This window comes from Bombus vosnesenskii, unplaced genomic scaffold (assembly GCF_011952255.1).
Source record: "Bombus vosnesenskii isolate JDL3184/JDL3185 unplaced genomic scaffold, Bvos_JDL3184-5_v1.1 scf7180000013295, whole genome shotgun sequence".
NCBI classification, from domain to species: domain Eukaryota; kingdom Metazoa; phylum Arthropoda; class Insecta; order Hymenoptera; family Apidae; genus Bombus; species Bombus vosnesenskii.
This window is the reverse complement of record NW_022882946.1, coordinates 5,373,260-5,387,010: the sequence shown is the minus strand read 5'-3', so window position 1 is coordinate 5,387,010 and position 13,751 is coordinate 5,373,260. Positions and strand designations below refer to the sequence as shown.

At 34.9% G+C, this 13,751-nt stretch overlaps 1 protein-coding gene across 4 annotated transcripts in view; it reads right to left on the bottom strand.

Moving 5' to 3' along the window:
- The window catches only part of LOC117233280 (eye-specific diacylglycerol kinase), an 89,277-nt gene that overhangs the window by 34,134 nt on the left and 41,392 nt on the right, over window positions 1–13,751 (bottom strand). For all 4 annotated transcript variants that reach the window (XM_033493420.1, XM_033493419.1, XM_033493418.1 and 1 more), the window contains one exon: window positions 6,209–6,350. In XM_033493420.1, coding sequence (XP_033349311.1) covers window positions 6,209–6,350 — 142 coding nt within the window. The remainder of the gene's footprint in view (window positions 1–6,208; window positions 6,351–13,751) is intronic.

Sequence of the window (13,751 nt, the reverse complement as noted above, 5' to 3'; positions counted from 1 at the left end):
AGCGAACGAAAACCAGCTATGAAACACAGAACACGGGAAGAGGATGAACATGTAGCTGGACTCAAGTGTTTCCCACCGTCAGTTAATTTCCTGTTTCGACGATACGTCGTTCGATTTCGATGAATAGCCTGTTAAAACCTCGTGCATCCTTCGCGACGATATTCCACGTGAAAAGAACATAAATCATTGACAGCCAAATGGAAGTTCAGCGGCCCGTACTTCTACATCGATGTTCGTTGCGCTAGATGAAATTTATGGCTGCTTTGAAAACTATCCAAATTAAATCAGCCAACGTGTAAACGGCCTTCGAACAGCCTCGCCGGTTTAGCTGAGAAACATTCGCGCCACTATAATAGAAAAAGTTCGCCATATACGATTCGTCTCGTGCAATTTAGTTTTCAAGTTCCCATTTCGGTGTTCGATTGTTTCGTCACGGTGGTCGACTTCTATCGATTCGTTTTCCTATAGGTGTGTCGACTCGTCGAGTTTATTCGCACGGTGATGTAGAATTTCCAGGGAAATGTCGAAATTTAAACGATTTAATATCGTTTCGAAACGTCTTTGTTGTGTTCTTTGAAACGTGCAATTTTCCTACCGAAGATATTCAGCTGCTTATTCTTTGACGTTTCATCTACGTAAGAGTCATGCAACGTTCCGAGATTCTAATTTTAGTACAAATTCTACTTGCTGAGGGATTCTCACATACGTATGTACGTACTTGCGTTTAGTTCTTTTCTTAACTGAACCGCAAATTAGCCTGAACTAGCAGCGAATGCGTTTTCTAACAAACTAACATTAACGAATACGACAAAATAATCGACAGATTATGGTATTTATTTTATGGCTTGTTACGGTAACTACGTCGTTCTTCTACATAGTCTAATACGTTGTTTAATTCGGAAAAAATTCCTTTAACGACTCTGATAAAGTCATTCTTGAAAAGGCCAATACATCGTATAACGATAGAACATTTACTCTTTGCTGGTAAGTTTTAGAATGTGGCTGAGTAACAATGTTTATAAAAATCTTTGTAATACACCAACTGCGTACATTTATTAATATGCGCACCATCGAACATCTACGTTTAAGCATTTCTTTCTTTTTTTCTCATATTTCTCTCTACTTTTTTCGTTCTTTCTCTTTCCTTGCCCATTGCTTTTTCCATGTCTCCCTGCCACCTTGTATCTTCCTAACTGATCCCTTCCTTATTACGTTGTTTCTTTCTTTGACTCGCCTTCCATTCGATTCCAGACCTACCCTTTTTTCTCTTTCTCGCTTTCATCTTTATTGGATATACTTTCTGTTCGTTTGTCTCTTCTTTCTCTCGTCTCTTTTCTCATCTCTTCAATTTATTTGTCTCGTACATCGCGTGCTTTTTCTTCGCTTCCTCTTTCTTTTTTCTTCTTCGTTCTATTACTTCTGCAAGAAATAGATAAACCCAAAACGTTGAAGATCAAAGTCGAATTTAGGCTTCCAGGAATTAAAATTAAAACGTTTACTTGTCCGAAAATTGGCTCAATAATTGTTCGAAATTCTAGAGAAGTTACGCAGTATCTATCGTCGAAATAGGAATCAAAGTCAAGCCATAACAATTTACGTTGACAAATTATGCCCAAATTGGATCGCGTGTGTTCAAGCGTATACCATACAGAGAAGGCAACAAAGATTCTCCGTGCACAGAACATTGTTAACGATGACAGAGATTTCTGAACGTGTACCAAAGTGTTTCAATTAACACAACGCAAAGGGAACAACATGGATGCGTACGTGAAAACGACGTCAGAGCATCGTTATCAGACCGAACCACTGCATTTTGTTACAGTTGCTATTGTGTGTCGCAGAAACGATTCTCTGCCGGCTTCTGAAAACTTTCCAACTATTCGCAGTTTCGTTAATTTGACGGAAATGTGTACTATGTTCACCAACCCATATTTCTCCACTCGTTTACACTCACAACGTCTTTTGTTCTTCGTATATTTCGCTTCGATGAAATACTTTCTCCTCTATTATATGTTTCTGATATCATCTTCCTTTTCGATATTTTTAGAATAGGAACATAGATAACACAGATTATTATTTGCAGAAAGAATAAAGACGTTCCTTAAATTTAGTGAGAATTAATTTTGATACAGTAAGAGAAAGCAAATATTTTAAACAATTTTTTTTACTAGTCTCTACGAACGTCTATGAAAATTTGTATTTTTATCGACATCATTAAAAAATAGGCTCTAATTTTCATAACAGAAATTTGTATCGTCCATTTAATATCGTAACCAATTTTACGCGTGTTATATATTTTACGCGAGAGAGAATTTTCTCCGGATCATTGTTACATTGATTACTATTTTTTTTATAATAATTATAAATCTCCCTAATTGGTAAGTATAAATTTCAACAATTTTGGAAATTGAGGATGTAAAACAAAAAACATTAATTGTAGAGCGATCTGATATGTGCATCTATTGTCTGCCATTTTTAGTTTCAAACTTAGGCTTCTCATGAATGCATAAAAACCCATAGTCCACGCTAGAACTGCTAAAATAATCAGAATAACCAACTCGTTTTTTTTTTTTTTTTTTTTTTGGTACAAATGCTCCACTATAATCGCCGATAGTTCTAGTACCAATACTTGTGTCTCTCACATGGGAATTTTTCTGTACATTTTATTTTTGAATTTTAGGTACGTTCTTTTACGTTACACATAAGACTATATAAATACATAAAAACATAGCTAAAATTCAAAAATGAAATGTATATTACGCGTTTAATATGTCGCGTTGTTAATTATAAATTTTATCAAACTTTGTAATGTAATTCTATTTTACTGTAACGCTGGATATTACTAAACTTTATACCTTGCCATGGAATTTATTACATGAAGCAAACTTTGAAAAATTCGTTAATTATTTTCATTAAACAAATGTACACGCGTGTATCGTCTTGGATAAAAACTATAGAGAATGATCGAGAATATTCTGAATATTATAACGAGATAAGATGATCCGTATGAAACTTTGTCCGCGAGCGAAATAAAATTCTGGTTGCGGGTAAAAAAGTTTCTGCAAACACTAGAGAAATGCTTTTTAAAAGTTTTGTCGGAAAAAAAGATCTCGTGCGCCACGGTTTTGCTCGACAGACAGTAATAACTGAATTCACGAATATTATTCGCTTGTAAAGGAAACAATTTATCATAAAAGTTGCAAAGTCCTTTCTCTATTCGCAGAAGTCCATGTTGTAACGTTAGAGATATAAGAATTGTTTATCAAATCGGAACTGTAACATTTTAATTGAATCGCATTACGTAAAAATTCCGTCTTACAAATAAACCAATCGAAGACAGTCGCTGATTGATTTGCATTTCATTAAGAATTTTGGATTGCGCTGTTAGAATCATACAAATTTCTATCGTTTTATTTCATTCGAATCGAACGATACGATGCACTTTGCCGTAGAAATTAATTTGAAGATATTTTTCTTTTTATTCGGATGTATTTTACAATCAATTCTCATTGAATAATTTAAAGTAAATAATTTGAAGATATGAGTCAACTCGTCGTATTTCGTACGTATAATGCAACAAGGCTTTTCTGACAGTTGAGTTGGAAACAATGGAAGCTACTATCGGGCTTTTATGAAACTCGTATAAAGATCTTAATGGAAAAGTAGAAGAGTTATAAAAATAAAGGGAAATTCATCGCTATCAAGAACAATTGCGAATGCGCGACGATCTAATATGCGAAAAACCACCGTATCGCTTATGAGATCACCTAATAATAATTTATTTATTTATCATATTCTGTATGTTTGTACTTGTACCAGATACACGATATATCATATTTATACATTGCAAAGGTTAAAATCGACCGAATTAAAATCAATGTGCTTTTATTAACTTTGAACTGTGTGATTGACGGGGCTTCTATTGTTTTCAATGAAATATCAACCAAGTTGGCAAATAATATATTCTCCCTTCTTTTACAATGAAATTTAATATAGTTAGAGTAGCAATTTCATCGAATGTATATCACAGTGGCCATTCGCAAATAAAGATAGAACAGAGGAAAACTATCGTTCTTTGTAATGGTTCAATCATATTAATTACGATTTTATTCTGCGAGAAAGATCGTTTTAATAAGTGAACAAACGGTGTGCGACAAAATGACGTAGTTCTCGTTACGTAAGTCTCTTTTTTCTTCTCTTAATGCTATTCGCAATAATTCACGGATGAAAGATATCACGTAAATGAAAACTATGTGTATGTAGATCCTCGTTGGGAATAGTCGTGACGTAAAGGCGATCAGTTCTTGTCATGATATTCCAACTTCGTCGCATCAACTTTTGGTAGAACCACTCTCACGAATCGAAATGACAGAATGAGATCAATTTTTCAAACGACGCTCTACCTTTCCAATGTGGTTCTATAATAAATGTAATAAATATAATATTTATCGATAGTATTCACCCTCGCCTAACGGATATCGGACAACTGTCGACACGAACGTAGAATATTTTACTTTATACCAATTAAACGTAATAGCAACTAAAGAGACTTTTTAGTCCTGCGTGATACGTAAATTAACGACACGTAATTACGCACTTTGGTGACTTTCCCAATTTCGCCTGTATGACTGTTCTTTTTCCACGAAAAATTATTAGCGTTTAACGTATTTTCAGTTTAATCCTCTTAACGTTCAAAATTTATCAAAAAGGTTAGATTGGATCTTTCATTTGTTCAAACGTACTACTAATACGTATTAATTAATTGAACATTTATCGAAATCTAATTCAAACGTAAACGTAAACGTTAAGCGATATAATCTGTGTGATCGTCAAATGGATTATATCGAAGAAATGTTATACTTTTCGTTATTTTTACGAAACAACGAGATTCTGTTTCTCTGAATAAGAGAAAAAAATATATTAACTTCTCGAAATTTAGAAAACTCGTTGAATTGCATAATTCTGTACAAGTAAACTTGAAACAAGTAAATGTAGAACACATACTGCATGCGCAAGTACAGAAACGATCTGGCCTTCACCGTCCGACAGTGAAGTTCCTTTCGATGAAATAATTAGCGATACAAATAGATGCAGTTGAATAATTTGCATTCGTAATTTTATTGGCAGTATTTCGATGAATTACTTGTTATACATTACTTCAACTGAATACTTTTACCGTTGCATTGCGTGTATCGTTACGATATCGACGCTTCGACGAAATATAATACTCCGACTAAATTGTTGTGGATTCGAACTCAATTTTCAATTGATCTGCAAATTGCACCATCCGCGAATGTAGACATGAGATCTTCATTACTGATGACTATTATTTATAGTTCTGAAAGATCTATATACATCGCGTGTTTACATTAAATGAATTTATCGACATATTTCTGTAAAACACTTAGGCAGTAAAATGTTTTATGTACAGTTGATTCCCCTCGTCTTTTCCATTTTGTATAATTGTACATACATATAATATGAATCAACGACAATGATGAATTAATATCACAAACTTATTTATTAGCAAAATGTGAAGGATTAATGTCATTAGGAAGATTCTACAAGTCATAAATAGCGAGTTATTTATATTTCCAAATTCTCTTGCATGACAGTGATATATACGTTTAGCAATAAAAAGAACGAAATCGTAGAAATCGATTTTACAACTTGCAACCGATTTGGTTATAACTTAAAAAATTGCAGAATTCAACAATTGTAAAAGAGAAGTTCACAATACATAACTACTAACTCGTTAATTAACCGATATTATTATAATAGAAAATAATCTTGGGTCTATTTGATAAAAATTAATAAAATTATCAGAAAGAAACCTATAGATAATCTATAACTTGCAACTTATCAACCCAGGCAATATTAATCATTGCAACATTACAAATGATCGATAATAATAAATTCTCTTGTACAACGGTAACAAATTAGCTACGTAAAAGAGATGAAGTTTTACAAATAAGCAGCCACCTGATTATCCTCTTTTCATAGAAAATTATGCCTCTATAACTCATAAACCTATCAAGTTACTAATATAATTAGCTACTAAATCATTGTGCAAGAATATCCTCATCTTCCTATGGTCAAACCTAACCCAACCCTAATAATCTCCGTCTATATCTATCCAATCTCGATCCTCTTTCTGCATCTCCAACCAAACGCTCGAAAACAGTTGTCGTTTACAGGTAACACTTACCGAACAGTCATTGACGTAACAGAAATCACCGGAAGCTGACGTCGGTACCCAAAGATGTTCTCCATTAAGTGCACCGGGACCCCAATCGGGCGTTGATCGGGGTTCACGGTGACCGCCACTCGTTCCACCCTCTTCTCTCCCTCTGAAACGGCAAGACACTCGATTACGGAGTGACACTTCGATATCGCCGGTGTGCTGTTGCAGTTGACGTTAATTCCTCTACAGAAATTCCATTAGGAGGCGGACAATACATATTGGAGGGCCGATGGGAGGAGTGAGAACAGCAACGACTGTCTAGCAAAGTCTTCTGGAATTTAAATCCTCGTACAACTGGGATACACGATTGCACCGTATTTGGGACAAAGCCGTTGATCATTCTGCGAGGAATTAACGTAACAAACTGCACAGTTGACCTGTCATAACACATCGATTCACGTATCACAACGGTTAGACGACACTGAAGTAAGCGGGTTTTATCGACGTTTTCATGCTGATCGTACACAATGACGATTCGCCAAGCTAGATAGCGATTAGTATTGCTTTTATGTAGACTAAATGGTTTGGTTTTATTGTTTCATTGGGAAAACTGATTCGTAGATATGGAACGGTATTTTGTAAAATAAATCATGCCAGTGCAAATGAGATTACGCAAATAAATAACAATTATGTAATATCAGAGATATTCAGTTACGATACGAGGAGTTATAAAAATGATTAAAGAAGCATCGTAATGTAGAATTTCTTGTGCCTCTACGAAAATGCCAAACGTGGATATATGAAATTTTGAGAATCCATCACGTACCTTTCTTTACGATCTAATATAATTTTTATTTAATCCGCTTATCGTTCCTGGTGGATTTTTAATCTTCTAAAAACAGGATTCTCTAAAAATATTTAAATTAAAAGAGTCAACAGAACTACTGCCATTCATTTCTTATAACTTGTAGATTATTTAATAAACATTCTATGGTATCCATACACAAAATGAACTAATTTTCTTTAATCCGCTAATCGTTCCTGGTGAATTTTTAATTAGAAATATTTTCTAAATATATTTAAATTCGAAGCATTCATTGAACCAATATGTATTTGTATACCAAACCAGGAACATTCATTTTTAATACGATCCTTTTTAATGTAACCATGTACGTTTCACTGTTCGAGTAAATCGCTTATAAACAATTACATTTTTCCATAGTACGAGCATTTTATATATTACACAAGTGGCTCGACTGTGACAGACCCTTTCAAACATTCCCAGTATTAAATGAAAAAAATACACATCTATCTATCTCGAATTTGTTACAAATCTATGACTAAATTATTAATAACCGCGTCTCCTGTAAATTTGTTCCACTTTAACGAGCGAAATTACTATGTATGACACCTTGTCCGATTCTATTTTGCTACACTGTGCAGGGGTTAAATAAATGACCGTACGTGTTTCACAGTTCAAGCGACTGTGTAGACAAGTTAAAAGCACAAAAGAGGATAGGAAGGAAGTTTCAAAATTAACCGGAACTCTTTGTTGTCTGGGTCGCATCTTCGACGAGACGACGTTGTCGGAAGAATGAGTTAATACCGTGTCCCGTAGGATATCGCGGAAGCATACTGCTGGCATCGTAAAAAATTCAAGGATACTTTAAATTTCAAAGACGCGACCCGAACATAATACGCGACACGGCGTGCAACTTTAACGACGAGTCACCCCGTGGATCTGCCGTTCCCTTTGGACGATTATATAAAAATTTTAGGCCGTCGTTCGCAGCAGAGCCGCCCCTCGCGCAGCCTGCTTTCTGCATAATTAGTCCGCGGAAATTGCCGGATATCTAGGTCAAACACGAGACAGAAAGAGGGAACGCGAAATGACGTAGTTTTCCTCTGGCATGCTCGTTACAAACGACTATCTGTTGCGTATCAAATAGCTTCGATATGGAAAATCGAAACACGCGAAAGGCCACCGCGTTATTCATACGTCACGAAAAACGGAAATTATTCGTTCGCGTCGTCGTGCTTCAATGATTTTTCAAACTATATTCGTACGTGTATAAGCCGTACGTGTAGCATGCTTTTTGCTGAATCCAGCGAACCTAATATTTTCTACTTCGTTTCATTAGCAGATTCGCCACACCCGATCCGCCTAAAAAGATTAAAAAAGTTTTGTAATTCGCAATGTAAAAATTGTGGCATTCCTGTTTCACGTTGTTTTATGGGTGTTGTTTGATCAGTAGATTCAGCGATTGATTCACACTGTGGGGCCGTGTAAAAAACGCTGTCGTAACAATTCTTCGCTTTGGACTATAAACATATCACAGTGCATCTGAAAGGTAGCATTCGTTTTTGGATAAAAGAAATACGTGAAACGTGTTTGATTTATGAGAATGGAAAATCGTCGTAATATGAAAGTTGCTTTTCTCGACTGAAATTATTGTTTATACTTGATTTAGTTGCTTATAGGCAAGCTTTGCAAGATGTTTATAACGAGGTATACCTCTTGCTCAAGAATGTTTAAGGAAGATTTCGCACGGCCGCGTCTAACAGATCAACGGCAATCTACGCGAGATGAAAAGAAAATATTCAAAAATATTAACGAAACGTTATTAAAACAGTTAGGCCGGCGTAATTCCGATTACATGTCGAACGTTGATCGAATTCGCGAATAGATTGCAATTAATCGAGTTTGCAAACGACCTAGGGAGGCAGTATGATTATTTTAAAGCGATAGCCGCAATTAACAACGAAACCGGGCGACGTTGTAATTACCTGGCTCGCGGATCTAATCTGAGATCTACACAAATATTTCGTATGATTAATAATAATTGCTTATCAACTTATTTGTTCAATTATTTAGGCAGATGCGGTAGACAAATGTACGAATTATAGTAGAGAAATTATTAGAGCGATTAACATCTAATGATCGTCTATCAGTCTATCAGTCAGATCGTCTATATAAGTTTTCAAACAAAGAAGATAAAATACTTTTAGAATTTGTTGTTATACAAAATAGACGTTTGTTTTAAACGCGAGTATACATATTCTATTTCTTTTGTTAGATGAAAGATTTATACGAAGGCGAACTATTCGCACGATCAACATCTTCCAGGACCATCGTAACAAGCCTCTGAAAATATGAGTAAATATTATCTCAACGTCTACCTCGATTTAACAACTTGCGTGTTACGTTCACTAAACGCTATACACGAAACATTGCTTCCGTTCTAACAAAATACACGATTCTTTTATTTTATAAAATTGGCCAAAATTTTTAATTATTCGGATATGCTCAGGTCATCCCTAAAGTACTTCCCACTTACTCTGCGATGGTACAACCATAGGAGAGACTACGAATAGCCTCGACTAAAAGCAAAAGAAAGACGACAAGATTCCTCTGGTTTTTAAATCGATTAATTAATTAACTTGCGGCGAAAACAGAGTATCACATGGAACCCGAAGAATGGATAAGAGAGGAGAACGCATGATACTTATGTTGCCGCATTAATTCTAAATATAACGAGACCTGGTTAGGGGACGATGCGCTATGTAGAATTAGTCCCTTAATAATGAACGCTCTGCGGTCATTAAACATTCACAAACATCCCCTGGAGGATACGCGACCGTAATACAGAACCTGAAAATTCCATTTACCAATAGACCCATACTTCGTCCCCTACCCTCGGTCTCTGGTCCTTTGGAGACATCTCAATGTTCAGAAGTCCTTTGCCATCGAAATTCATCCTGTTTGTCAAATCTGTCGGACAGAGGTGGGAACATGGAATCCTTAACTAGTAGCTTTTCAAATTATTTAATGATTTTAATCATTCTCGATGGAATTCCAAGAGAAACTGTGATTCTATGTCTTTTTACGATATTTAATATCTACCTTCGAGTACTTGCCCTGATAAATACAGGATATTCAATTTATCTGAAAGAAACTATCGGAGCAATGAATTATACGTAACGTGTTTCGAATTAATATGGCGAGATGTGCCACGTACATGTAGACAGTGGTGAATTGTAATCTCAATGATATCGTTTCGATCGATATTGAAGATAAACGTTGGAAAGTTCAAACGTTTGAACGTCATCCGGCGAAAGGAGTAATAAATTATTATCCCTAGTTAATTAATCCGTATAAGATTATAGGTTAATTAAGCCGCGCCAAATGAAAGATAAATCTGCCAAAGCTTCCATAAACCAATAATTGTGTTCTTAATTGACTTTCGAGTTCACAGAGCCTCGTTTATTCAAAGAAATCAAGTGTAAACAAAAAGATAAAAAATGCAAACAATATGTAACTATAAAATTAAAACCGATCATCAAACAAAATAATTTCGTTATTATTGAAGATAAATCACGAATTACAAAATAGCAACAGTGAAACTCCTCCCTCTATAAATTTAATATATCACGTACATGTGATTATGTTATCTTGTACGAAGCCTTCTAAAATTTCATTAGGACTGTGGCAAGATCCGATTATCATGATTATATTGGTTTCAAATTTAAGGACAAGGCTGAAAATATAAGTTACGAGATATTTGGTATAAATACGTATTTCACAGAGACCATCAAAATATTTAAACAGTCTATCGTCCATTATATATGTTCCAACGGAATTATTTTTAACGCTTATACGCTTTTAATATAGCTGTTCATTCCGCATTCTAATTTTTTACTAGCTGTATGTTTACAGTAAATTCCTGTAACTTTTATATATTAGATTTTCCGAAAAGTATCTTTCTTTTACAGACCAGTCTTTTACAACGATGCGTCTTTATACAAACATGAAACCTAATCTGTCGAACGTTGCGATCTTTATTTCGATAGAACAAAATGTATCATACGTAATTCGATAAAATAATATAAAACGGAAAATATTGTTTATCCATCGTTTCCTAAAAAAACGAAAGAAACTTTCCGGACAACCTAATATATCTACGTATACCTTCAAATTGGTTTCAAATTTTACCAATGTAATCACGCCAACCCGCGTCTCGTTACATGCTAATGCAATTTCAGAATTTTTCATATAACCCGCACAATATATATACGTTTTCTATAGTAAAATACTTTCATGAATCACTGTAATCTCGCACGACATTTATCACGAAAAATATCATGAAACTTTCAAAGTCTCATTCATCCGATACTTTCTTTTCATATTTTTAACATATCCCAACCTTTTCGTTCAGCGATTTGGATCAATAATCCTGGAGAAGGGTAGATGAACGCGGAAATCCATGACAGCGGCTAACTGCTTGAAAATTTTACCTTATTGACAAAACGTGTTTGGCGGGTCGATTGACGAGTTCGCTGCAAAGACCTCTGCGACGTGAAAAACGGTTTGGTATGTATCGACAGTTTGTAATACACAGCGTCAAACCGCGTATTGAAAAGCGGACCATAAAGAAATCGATGAAACTTCAATATCACCAAGATTCTAAACTTAATCTTTGACTTTCGTCTAAAGTTGATATTTTCCATTAAAAATAGATATATTAATATGGAATTTATTAAGCTTTCTAAGCATGAATTTCTTCTCGAATCGTATTTCAGCTTACACAAACTTGGTTTATGTATAATTTAATTTAAATTAAGTTCTAAACTTTATATTAATTTAAAATACTTTGAATATAGTTCGTTGTTACAATAGCTTTTTCCGAGATATTTTTGGAGACGTTCGAAGAATGGAAGACCAATCTTTATTCTTTTCTCCTTTCGTACGCGTGCCGAGAATATAAAATAGCAACTTCTTCTGCGAAAAGAACACCACAACATTCATTTAATGAGTTTTCGTCATCGAATTCAATTTATTTCTACAAGGGATAAATAGATTAGACTCAACTAGTTTGTCTTTTATTTTAAGCGATAAACAAGAAGATAATGGTTCAGCCATTGTTTACATACAGAGTTTTCACAGTGTAAAAAACAATTGACAAATTGTTTACATCTTTAATTACGACAAGTCCTATATTTGTTCTACGTCGATGTAACAAATCGACATCATCTCCACCTCAAAAATACTAAACCTCCCTGCTCTAATAGCGTACCATGAAAAGAGAATCGTAGAAGCTGCATCGCGTGAAAAATGAAACCGAAAGAATCAATTAAACGACAAACACCAAAAGGAAGTAAACCGAAAGTATCGATTAAAGGGTAAAGTAAAGTTCTCATGCGATGGATAGATATATTTTTCATCGAAGAATGCACGCCGCTTTTACTTCCTATTTAATGAGCCAAACAGTTGAACGCACAGAAATTGATGGAACTCTACCTTCGACTCTAATTCCCTCATAAATCGAGTACCTATAGATTAATTGAGAACGTGATAAACGATGTAAGTGCCACAAGGGAAAATTTCCAATAGAAACGAAAAAAATTTTTTCTGTTAATTCCACTACGTATAGGTGCCATTTATCACTCGAACGTTATTGACTTTCAACGTTCATCGCTTTTATGGATTCGCAAAACATATACACTCAAATGGTATACCCACATGTATAAAGAAAATGTGAGTGAGTTAAATTTATTTATTCGTGTATTATTCATTCGTCATATACTTAATGACATACTCATCTATGCTTAGGCTATAATGTTCCTATATGACTATAGTACGATATAGTTACAATGTAATACTTGTCAAAGTTGAAGTAAATTATTCTGTCAATGAGTCGAATAAATAAATATTCATATCGCTACGTTTACCGACTTTGAACGGTTGATATTTCTTTAAAGCACAAATTTCGACATTCGTGAGAATGCATGTTGGAATAACGAAGGTTTTTTTTTTAATGTAATGTACATCGCAATATACGTTAAATTAAGCAAATATACGCTAGTATAGTGTACGTTGACTAAGCCGTGTATTGTAAAGACACATCGGCATATATACATGAAATTTCTATGAAAATCCTTTCCTCAAAAGGAGTCGTCTTCTTTTTATTTTCCTGGCGCTCCAGTCATTTACTGCTCGTTCAAACTTAGTAACAAGAATTCCACTTAACAGCAGCAAAATTTTCAAAAAAACATGAGAACTAAATTTCAGATCGACGACGATTTTATCCTCGCAACGAGCAACCACTGTTTCGAGGAAGGGTGACGTTTTTACGTATCATCAAGAACAAACAGCAACTATCGAACAACTTTTGCACGCGTAGAGATGAATCCGGAGCATTAATTAAACGCCAAAATATCCTTTACGATTCGTTCTGCCTCTCTAATTACAAGGGCAAACGTTTTTCTCTGGTAGAATGGCACTTTTGCTCGCGGAGGAGACGAGCGGAACGCAAGTATCGCATTCTCCTGCTAATTCCTGGCGTTCGTAATTCGATTGCGAATGTTCGTTATCCAAGAAGCGAGCCAGAAATAGCTCGATCGAGGGCGTGAAACTGCCACTGCATTTTCCACTCTCTCTCTCTCTCTCTCTCTCTCTTTCTCTCTCCCAGCCAGCGAAAAATCTCGTTTCAATCACAGCCTCCTCTATTCCCATTTCTTCGCGATCGATCGTTACTTGTCGCATAAATGAAAAAAAATAAAAAAAAAT